General features: G+C 35.1%; 1 protein-coding gene across 1 annotated transcript; it reads left to right on the forward strand.

The window, feature by feature from the left end:
* Positions 1-1,555: 1,555 nt before the first annotated feature.
* LOC133865047 (protein DEEPER ROOTING 1-like) lies at positions 1,556-5,439 on the forward strand. Its single transcript, XM_062301517.1, has 6 exons — positions 1,556-2,161; positions 2,311-2,386; positions 4,034-4,563; positions 4,657-4,825; positions 4,949-5,012; positions 5,132-5,439. Exons 1-5 carry the CDS (start codon positions 1,889-1,891, stop codon positions 4,966-4,968), a joined length of 1,068 nt encoding a protein of 355 aa, XP_062157501.1. The 5' UTR covers positions 1,556-1,888; the 3' UTR covers positions 4,969-5,012; positions 5,132-5,439.
* Positions 5,440-11,688: the final 6,249 nt, after the last annotated feature.

Consider the following 11,688-nt stretch of genomic DNA (forward strand, 5'->3'; position numbering starts at 1 on the left):
TTTGAATTATTTGTTGATGTTTTTATTTTTTTATTTTTATTTTTTTTAAAAAAAACAGTTTTCTCAAACAATGACTTTTTTTTTGGTCAATTACCATGTGCATGCCCTAAGTCCTTGGGAAGGTATAACTTGCTTTCTTGTTCTCACTAAACCCTTAATTTGGATTGGTGTTTCAACAAGGTAGTCCAATAACAAGTGTGCAATGAACGAAATTTTAGTTAGTTGCTTACATGAGTGGATGTTACACAAATTGGGAGATATATACGCTTTTGGTGGCATATGGCACCAAACTTTGAAGGTTAGCCCTTGAAAAGAGGGTATTGTCTAGTAATTAATTAGCATTGAGTTGAACTTACGCAGGTAGAGAAGATTTTAGCTGGTTTTCTAGTCAAGTTTAGTGGTGGTTGTATCATGTATGTAGTCCATGTTTATGAGTTTCTTAGAAGCTTTAATATTAATTAGTACGGTTCATATCAAGACAATAATTACTTTTCTCGGTGTACATAGTTGAATTTGAGCGCCGTCCACATGGTAGTTGGCATGACTGCTCGTGCCATCTCAGAACCTATTTGAGATTGTGTTTAAGTACTTAAAAATTTCTTTTAGTATATATATAAAAAGTTGTGCCAAGCAAAAATGGGTTGGTTTGATAAAACAACTTATACTCTGAAAAAGCTCATCAAAACCACATTTTGAAAAGCTTAAAAATGAGACTTTTCTGCTCAAAATTGTAGTTCCTCAAAATCTCCTGGTTCTCTTGTAAAGAGAGATCCGTCCACTTAGATCTGTCTATGTTTCAACAAGATTTGTCAAGAAACTTAATTACTTGGGTTTGCTGTATTTTCTGTGACGGTGCATATATGGTCATGAATAATATATATGAATACAACATTAATCTCTCGGGACGATAACGTATCTTATTACGTGTACTCCAATACTAAGCCGCCATGTACATGTGTTTACATAGTTTAATTCCAGGAAATTACATGAGGTTTTGGAAAATCAATTATCAATACCCCAAAGCAATTAATGTAAATATTTTGGTTTAAAATGAAAGAAAAAAGACATGATCGCATCAGATTCCTCTTTATCTTTGTGACAAAAGTTCTTCGAATTCATAAGATTAAAGGCCCCGGTTCAGAAGGATTGAACGTGCCCTACAACTGGTCGGGGCGGTTGAAATTCAGTAGCCGGTTCGGTCAGTGAGGGACATTTCTATGCGAACATTAAATTTTTTTGCTCAGGCGTTCCTCCCTGTTAGCCCTGTGCATGACCCCATCCATACCTTTACACCGTACCCTTTACTTTATTCAAATTGATTTCTTCTATAATTTAGTTTATTCTGCTTAATTCCGAGTCGTTGTTGCCCATCCTGCCCATTACTCCACATATTATTAATTTTCTTCTAAGCAAATTAACTAACGAGAGAGTACGTACTACTACATGTGTTAATTGAGCATATATCATAGAGAGAAGTGAAGTGAGATGACTCACGGTACGGCCAATGCAAGTTTATGCGGTAAAAGGTCGAGGAAGAAGAGTCGTGAAAAACTTATGTAACGTATTAAAAATTAAAGCAAACAGTGAGAAGCACAGAAATATATAACATTAAAACTAGTGGTCGTCGAGGAAGTTTTGTACCACCATTTTTGGCACCCCTCGTGTCACCCCAATCACCTTTCGATAACAGATGTATTGAGATTGATTTTTCTTGAAAAATGTCCCAATAACTCCGATCCGGCCAGTACTTTATGATCTAATGGATGAGATCGAGTGGTGACACAAGGGCTAGCTCCTAGGTACATACAGAAGATGCTCCAGATTAATCCTCGTCCATGATCAGCCGTATATTTTATACGTGTACACATGCATTATAAATTGGAAGAGAATGTCTTTATGCTCGTGGGGGCTATGGGCTTTATATATATTAGAGAAGAAAGTTTCAACACAAAGGTATAGAGTGGTAATTAAAAAACCGTCTCTTGGGAACTCGAACCAATCGAAAATAGACTCTCTCGATCAGCTTGCCCATCAAATTCAGCAAAACCCCATCTTCAATTTTTTTAAACTCCCAAAGCTCCATTCTCATTGCCTTTTAAGATTAGCCTTGAGCACCTCAGTTTTCAAAGAGCTCACTATTCGATCTGTTGCGAAAATGAAGGTAATTAAGTTTGTCTCTGCATGAGAGAAACACAGAAATATAGAATGGTTGGTTAATTAGTGCAGTTGATTTAGCTCACACCCACGTAAAATGAATAGAGATTATTCTTCTTAAACTGATAGATTTCATTTGTTTGACCATTGCTGCAGCTTTTTAGTTGGATGCAAAATAAGCTTAACGTCGGGAAACAAGGAAGCAAAAGAGCACAAACAGCTTCAGCCACTCGTAAGCTTTTTCCTTCTCGATCCATCAATGGCTTTGTGTTAATTTACATTCTTATAATTTACTTCCTCATACAAAATGTTTCGTTATGATCAAGCTATCCGGATTAGGGTTAGGATTAGGATTCAGATCCACTCTCGATCTGTATTTGATTTGATCATGATTCATCCAATTCAGCATGCATGAAAAAGTAATTACCTTTTGTTGTGGGTGAGAACGTGTACATGTTAATGGGTCGGATCTGGATCCGAATCTAAGTGTGGATTTGATCTACATCAAAATTGATTAAAATTTAATCACGACGCAAAAAGATAGTCAATATATATATATAAGAAGCTAGTCGATCGGAACAAGATTTTAAGTCAACGACTCAAGTTCTAAACCAAGTCAAATCTATGCTTTGATTAAGTACTTAACAATAAATAAAATAGTCAATTCAAGGAGCATTAATCGATCAGAATAGGAGACACTTGGGTCAAAGATGTCGACGTAAAGTTTGCATCAAATTTTATGTCATTTGCCTCAAGGTTAAGCTACCTCAGCTCATTGTTTATGAAAAAATTCAGTTGGGCTAAAAAGTTATTTACGAGATGTCGATCGTGACAGTTCATAATTAATTAAGCAAAAAATTTAATTTATTAATTTCTCTTAATTGTTTTATTAATTATGAATTACCACTTCAGCTTTTAAATGAACTTGTAATAAAAATTGTAAATATCATAGCATTTTTCAAAAATAAAAATGTCCATACCGTGTGATTTGCTATAAAAATCTTCCAAATATATATATATATTCTTTATCTTATCATATTTGCCATTCCGGTGAGTCGTAATTAATTATCAGATCCCATGGGCTTCACAAAAAATAAAAAAATAAAAAATAGTTTGTTCTTTGAGGAAAACATGTAGTCTACCATCTGAAAGACACTTCCAAACGTGCTTGACATGTGATCATCAGTTTGGACCGTTTTGTCCGTCCTGTCCTCTTAATAGGAACTGCAAATCTTTTCTCTTGACTTCTGATCAAATAATAGTAGCCCTTGGATTAGGAGTGGAATCAGAAATTTTGATGTGGATAAAAAAATTATATTTTTTTTTTTTGGGGGAAATATATATATATATATATATATATATATATATTTGAAATTCACCTTATAATAAAAATATTATTTTTTTAACAGAGTTTTTTAAATTTTGAGAGATCTAAGCCCAAGGAATAACCTGGGCCGCTTTTAGATCATGTAAACCCATGGTCAGCTCTTTACTTGTAACATAACACCGTTTTTAAAATTGGGATTTGATTTACGTGCGGTTAAAAAAATAAAAAAATAAAATTACAGCAGTTGTACTGTAATTTTGTTAAGAGTCCATATTTAATTTTAAGTGTTTCATGAGAAAGATAGAGAAAGTAAAATTAAATCTAGACCCTTAAAAAATTACCCTACATGATAATAAGATTTTCCAGGGAATTGCAAGGATACCCTTTTTGTCTATACAAATTCCTATTTAATTGCTACATTTTACATTTTTTTTTTTTTTTTTTTTGTGTGTGTGTGCATATTTAGTGATTTTCTTGGTCTTATCTGATAAAATTAAATGATCCTTGACCATGATCAGTAAAAATGATCTCATTCTAATATTGAACGTGTAGATCATCATGTGAAACAAGAGCCTCGTGAAGAATTCAATGACTGGCCTCATGGCTTGCTAGCAATTGGAACTTTTGGAAACAATGATTTGAAAGATCAAAATCCAAAAAGCCAAAATACTCAAGACGATCCATCTTCATCGAGAGAAATATTAGATTTTACTCCAGAAGAAGTTGGAAAGCTACAAAAGGAGTTGACAAAGCTCTTGTCACGTAAACCAAACGTGGAGATTAAGGAAAGTATTGCTGATCTTCCGTTGGATAGATTCCTTAATTGCCCGTCAAGCTTGGAGGTTGATCGAAGAATTAGCAATGCACTTTGCAGCGATTCCGACGACCATAGAGATGAAGATATCGACCGTACAATCAGTGTCATACTTGGTAAATGTAAAGACATTTGCTCAGACAATAACAAGAAAGCCATTGGGAAGAAATCAATATCTTTCCTTCTCAAGAAGATGTTTATTTGTTCAAGTGGGTTCACGCCAGCACCCAGTTTAAGAGATACACTTCAAGAGTCAACAATGGAGAAGGTATATATATATATATATATATATACACCCTTTTAATTTGTGAATTTTTTCTCTAATCCATCCTTCTTAATTTGTCATCATGTTGACTTGCAGCTTTTGAGAATAATGCTTCACAAGAAGATGAACGACCCTCAAAATTATTCTCGGCCATCATCAATGAAGAGATATATAGAGGACAAAGAGATGCTGAAGAGGGAAAATGATGATGAAAGGCAGGAGAAGAGCAATGGCGGATGCAAATGGGTTAAGACAGATTCTGAATGTAAGGATATACCACTTTTAGTTAATTTGCATAAATTCAGACCCAAAAGCTTTTCAAAACACACAAAAAGAACATGCGCACAAAAAATGTGGCATTGATGAGATATATGTTCATTGGTTGCAGATATTGTTCTAGAGATATAACTCTGCCTAGCTTCTATCTGTCCTATCATTTCAATAAATTCAAGGTAAGAAGACACTATTTTAGCTTCACTTGAATAAAAACAGTTTTATTTTGTTAAGCATTTAATTACTTGCCATTAATTGGAACATCGATCTCTAACTTCATGCTATAATAACTTTGCAGATTCAAGTGTTTATGCTTTGGGTTTAAGAAACTCATCACATAGTTGGGATTGGATTACCAAAACATCAAGAAAACTTTTTAATGGTGCCTCTTCAGATAGTGCCTCTTTTTGTTTGACGGTGCTTCCCCTTTTTTTCACGCTTGTATCTGTGGACACAGTACAACGCATGCTATATATGAGATATCGTCAAACGGATTAATTTCTGTAGTTTGAACTGACAAAGCCAGAAATTATCTACATTTTTCATCATATTTTTACAATACTTTTTTCTTTTTCTTTTTTCTATGTTGCTCTATTTGCAAGATACTTCAAGGTGAATAATATTAGATTGACATGGAATTCTGGAGATATAAGTCTATAGCTTACTAGAACAAGTTTTCATGAAAAACTGTTTACTTCTTATAATTATATATATAAGGCGCGCATGTTTCATAATATTCGATTCAGTCGATCAAGATGCCAATTAATTAGTATTGTTGAGAAAATAAATTGTGGGCTTATTTCTTATCAGATACCCACACTTTCATTTATTATTTTTAGGAAGGAGATTACATTTCAACATGAACACAAAGTCTATCAGCAAGATACATTTTATCAAACTCCTAAACGAGATAGACCACTAAAACAATCATATATATATATATATAAAAGATTAAACTACTATTCTAACACTATCCTTCAAGTTAGAGAATCTATATCATATCATCCCAACTTGGAGCAAATATATGCAAACTCATCCATGACCAAGAGCTTTGATGAATAACACTGCCAATTGATCTTCTGACTTCACATAAGGAATAACGATCTTTTTATTGACTAAATTATCATGAACAAAATGGCATTCTACTTCAACATTTATGCTTAGTAAATTCATGAAAAACTAGATTAGTGGATATTTGAATAGCTATTTGATTATCACAAAACTGAAAACAATCTAAACAGTATGAAGGGTTTGCTTAAATTATACATAGGTGTGCAACACACCTTATATATAGAGGTGTACATGAGTAAAATAATAGTGTTGATTATAGAGGTGAGGTGTTCCTATCACTGCTGTATTTTGTGAACCATGGGATATGCAGTATGGCTTGTAGTATGGGAATGACTTGTAGTGTGGTGACTTGTAGTGTGATTCATAGGATTTGTAGTATGGGCATAACTTGTGATTGGGTTCATGGGATTTGCAGCAGTATGGGCATCTACAAGGGAAACTCTAACATTCCCTCACAAGGGAAGGGAGAAGGGAAGAACCCTGAGGTTGGCACGCAGTTGAGCAAAGTGAGCTGATGATAAGTCTTTAGTGAAGATGTCAGCAGGTTGGTCTATAGTGGAGATAAATTTGAGCACAATATCACCGTTGAGAACCTTTTCAAGAATGAGGTGGTAATCTACTTTAATGTGCTTGGTGCGGGCATGATACACAGGGTATGAGGCCAGGGCAAGGGCGCTCACGCTGTCACACCATAATATAGGAGGAGTAGGGAGGTACACGCGTAATTATTTGAACAACATGTGGATCTAGAAAAGCTCAGCTGTAGTGAGAGCCAAGGATCGATACTCTACCTCGATATTGGACTAAGAGACAACGCTCTATTTCTTGGCACTCCATAGATTTAGCTATTACCAAGAAAGTTACAAAAACTACAGGTGGATCATCGATCATCAGAATTGCCAGCCCAATCCGAGTCATAAAAGGATTGGAGATGCAGGGATCCCTTGGAAAGCAGAAGGCCATGTTCAGGAGTACATTTCAAATATCTGAGTACACGTTTCGCAGCTGACCAATGTGTAGAGGAAGGATTGTGCATATGTTGGCACAATTGATTGACTGAGAAGGAGATGTCAGGTCGTGTAAGGGTACAATACTGGAGAGCTCCCACCACTTGCCTATACTCGGTTGGGTCAGGGAGCAGGAGCAGATCACCATCAAATTTGGACAGCTTGGTCGCAGAGGAGCAGGGAGAGGCATTGGGCTTGGCTCCTAACATGTGGGTGCGATGCAGCAAGTCTGCAATATACTTGGCCCGAGATAAGTGGAGAGAATCAGCAGTGCAGGTGGCCTTGATGCCAAGGAAGAAACCAATGTTGCCAAGGTCTTTGATTGGGAACTGAGTTTGCAGCATGAGAGTGAGAGACTGAATGACTGAGGGTCTATTACCTGTGACAAGGATGTCATCGACATAAACCAACAAAATTTTTTTAATGTCATCGTGTATAAAAAGAAAGATTGAGGAATCAACAAGAGAGGGAATGAATCCAAGCTCCAGGAGAGTAGTAGAGAGGCAGTGGAACCAGGCTCGGGGAGCCTGTTTGAGTCCATAAATGGACTTGTGTGATTTACACACAAAATCAGGATGAGTAGCATCACGAAATCCCTGAGGTTGCTCCATGTAGACCTCTTCCATCAAGGTGCCATGCAAGAAGGCATTGGAGATATAGAGCTGTTTGATGGGCCAATCAAAGTGGACAACCAATGCTAGTACAATTAGGACAGTTGAGGATTTAATAACTGGCTAAATGTCTCAGAGTAGTCCACCCCATTTTTCTGCTCAAATCCTTTGGCAACTAGGTGAGCTTTAAATCTGTCAATTGAGCTATCAACAAGTTGTTTGATTTTGTATACCCACTTGTTTATAATGACATGTCTATGCAAATGGTAAGGATAAAAGGCCCAGGTCTTATTAGCAAGTAAGGCTTCTGATAAGCGTTGAATGTTGCACATTCAAGCTCCTTAACTTGTATATATCAATTCCTTAGCATTGTTATTTGTTTGATTTTGTGTTGTTTTATTGTTTTCAAGTTTTAAATAACATGCAATTAATTCCATTGATTTTGGGCTTAAAGCATACTTTGAGAAGACCTAGAAGATATGTTTAAGCTTAAACAATCATAATAGAAGACCTATATGATTTGGTTAAATTTAATCAAATCAAGGAAATGATTAAATCGAAATTTCTCCAATAAGAGTTAAAATCGGATTGGATTCAAATTTGGATTCTGTACACATCTCAGTATTTTGATCATAACTTTCTGCTCAAGTTTCAGATTGCAATTAAATTGGTTGTGTTGAAAAGCTAATAAAAAATGAAACAAATATGTCAAAAAGATGTTTTTCCTAATTCTGACGTTTTCTATTCCAAATTTGTCTAGATTTGCAGTCTTTTATTGTGTTACGATTTTGGCATAGAAAATGTCAGAATTTGGAAAAATTTATTTCTGACATATTTATTTCAATTTTTATTAGCTTTCTAACGCCTTCAATTTTATTACAATCTAAAACTTGAGCAGAAAGTTATGATCAAAATACTGAGACATGTGTAGAATCCAAATTTGAATCCAATTCGATTTTGACTGTTATTGGAAAAATTCCGATTTAATCATTTTCTTGATATGATTAAACTTAACCACATCATATAGATCTTCTATTATGATTGATTAAGCTTAAACATATCTTCTAGGTCTTCTCAAAGTGTGCTTTAAGCCCAAAATCAATGGAATTAATTGCATGTTTATTTAAAACATGAAAACAATAAAATAACACAAAATCAAATAAATAACAATGCTAAGGAATTGATATATGTAAGTTAAGGAGCTTGAATGTGCAACATTCAACGCTTATCACATCTCCAAACTTACATTTTGCTAGTCCTTTAGCAATACAAAATAAGAAATAAAATTGAAAAACAACAAGATAAATCATTGTAACCCTTTCAAAGTAATAATGGTTTAATTGTATGTTTATTTAAAACCTGAAAACAATAAAACAATATAAAATCAAACAAATAACAATGTTAAGGAATTGATATATGCAAGTTAAGGAGCTTGAATGTGCAACATTCAACGCTTATTGTAACGACCCGTCCACACCAATGCAATATAATATAATGGCACGCGCGTAGCGGCGCGTTACTCTAAAGCTGTGAAATGATGAGAATGTAAAATGTCGTATTTTTCCCCTTAATATTTAATCTCTTATACTTATTTAATGCCTAAATGTACTCATTATTCTTATATTTTGATTTAGGATGCAAATTGAGGCATTAAATACAAAACAAAGCTAATTGGGCGATTTTGGACAGATTTGACATCAGTTCGTAATCTGGGCATAACTCTCTCATAAAGCTCCGATTGAGATGATTCAAGATGCTGTGGAACGCCAAGAAAAAGATCTACAACTTTTATGTTTTGCGTTTTGAGAGATACCAGATGAATCAAGGTCGAAATCGAGCTTGAAGTTGACGTTCTGATGTGGATCTGATGCGATTTATTTTAGGAAGTTTTCAGATATGGAAATTTCTTTACTTTGAGCCTTTTCATAATCATCCAATCAATTCCAGCCAGGCCAAGCAATAAATAAAAAGTTAAAGCAAAAGGAAGAAAAGGAGAGAAAAGATGCGTGGAGGATCATGGAATTAAAGAAGAGATTTGTGGGGACCACGTGGAAGAAGACAACATGAAATGAGCATCTCTTTCCATGACAAGACAAATTGATTTTCTCTCCATACTTGGCTGATTTGTGGGGACAGGAACAAGGAAAGAATCAATAAAGCATATGGCAACAAAAGTCCCCATTGAAATCATCACCTTCCTAGTTATCCTAGCCTTTATTTTATGTTTAATATTTTCCTTAATTAGTAGATTTGTGTATTGTTATTTTAGGATAGTATTTACAATATCTTTCTTTAGGAGATTTCCTAGGCTTCTAGCATATGGGCTGAAACGTGTATAAAAGGGGGGAACCATGAGACCAAAAGACAACACACCTTCTACCTTACCTCTTCTATCTTCTTCCATCTTCTCCCCTCTTCTCTAAACTTTGGTCGAAGGAAACGGAAGCCTCGGAATCAATAAAACTGTGAGATCTAATTTGTTTTTATTGTTCAATTTATGCTTTGAGTATCAGATGTTCTTCTATACTTATTTTTATGATTGTCTCGTTTAACAACTAAGATTTAATGATTTGACTGAGTTTCTGCGCTGGCGATCATTAAATCCTAGGAGGCCAACTAGTTTATTTAATGATTTGACTGAGTTTCTGCGCTGGCGATCATTAAATCCTAGGAAGCCCACTAGTAGCCAACTAGTTTATTTAATGATTTGACTGAGTTTCTGCGCTGGCGATCATTAAATCCTAGGAAGTCTACTAGTTTGTTATTCGTTGCAATCTATTGCTGGGTTGGACATCAAATCCGTAATTGTTTGATCCCTCCAATCTATGAAGCAACTAAGATTTAATGATTTGCTGCTTCTCATTGATTATTAAATCTTAGGAAGAACATTTGACGAAATAAAATGCAACCGCTTGTGCTTGTGTTGTTTCACTTCATCGATCTCTCTAATTCTTAAAGCTGCTACTAGATTAAACCTATAGCGCTTGTCTTAGGTTGTTTAGTAGTTAGGGTTAATTAGAGCGCTTGTCTTCTAATTAACTACGACTAAGGAGAGATAGGAAAACAGTTCCAACGGTGAATATTCAAGTATGAATTGATATATATTTGCATCGATGATCAGTTGCCAGATTTTGACGGTGGAAGTTGACTAAGACCAATGGTTGTTCTTTTCCTTTATATTTTTATTTTACTTATTATTTTTATTGTCATACTCAAAACCCCCCTCCCATCCTTGATCAGTTAGCGTAAAACTCGACTAATCACTCTTCGTGGGATCGACCCTTACTTGCACTACTACATATATTTTAGAAGTAATGTTTTTATTTTTGGGTGCTCGCTGTCGCACGCCAAATTTTGGCGCTGTTGCCAATGTCGTACTTTTCCCCTTAATATTTAATCTCTTATACTTATTTAATACCTAAATGTACTCATTATTCTTATATTTTGATTTAGGATGCAAATTGAGGCATTAAATGCAAAACAAAGCTAATTGGGCGATTTTGGACAGATTTGACATCAGTTCGTAATCTGGACATAACTATCTCATAAAATCTCTGATTGAGATGATTCAAGATGCTGTGGAACGCCAAGAAAAATATCTACAACTTTTATGTTTTGCGTTTTGAGAGATACCAGATGAATCAAGGTCGAAATTGGGCTTGAAGTTGACATTCTGATGTGGATCTGATGCGATTTATTTTAGGAAGTTTTCAGATATGGAAATTTCTTTACTTTGAGCCTTTTCATAATCATCCAATCAATTCTAGCCAAGCCAAGCAAATAAATAAAAAGTTAAAGCAAAAGGAAGAAAAGGAGAGAAAAGATGCGTGGATGACCATGGAATTAAAGAAGAGATTTGTGGGGACCACGTGGAAGAAGACAACATGCAACGGCGCCAAAATTTGGCGTGCTGTCGCGAGCACCCAAAAATAAAACCTTACTTCTAAAAATATAAATGTAGTAGTGCAAGTAAGGGTTGATCCCACGAAGAGTGATTAGTCGAGTTTTATGCTAAGTGATCAAGGATTGGGGGGGGGGGGGGGGGGGGGGTTTGAGTACGGCAATAAAAATAAGAAGTAAAATAAAAATATAAAGGAAAAGAACAAACATTGGTCTTAGTCAACTTCCACCGTCGGAATCTGGCAACTGATCATCGATGCAAATAT

Source organism: Alnus glutinosa, chromosome 3 (assembly GCF_958979055.1).
Source record: "Alnus glutinosa chromosome 3, dhAlnGlut1.1, whole genome shotgun sequence".
NCBI lineage: Eukaryota > Viridiplantae > Streptophyta > Magnoliopsida > Fagales > Betulaceae > Alnus > Alnus glutinosa.

Coding starts and splice junctions, on each gene's coding strand:
- LOC133865047 (XM_062301517.1), top strand. CDS start 1,889: ATGTCTTTATGCTCGTGGGGGCTATGGGCTTTATATATATTAGAGAAG. Junction 2,387..4,033: donor ACAAACAGCTTCAGCCACTC/GTAAGCTTTTTC, acceptor TTGAACGTGTAG/ATCATCATGTGAAACAAGAG. Junction 4,826..4,948: donor GGTTAAGACAGATTCTGAAT/GTAAGGATATAC, acceptor CATTGGTTGCAG/ATATTGTTCTAGAGATATAA.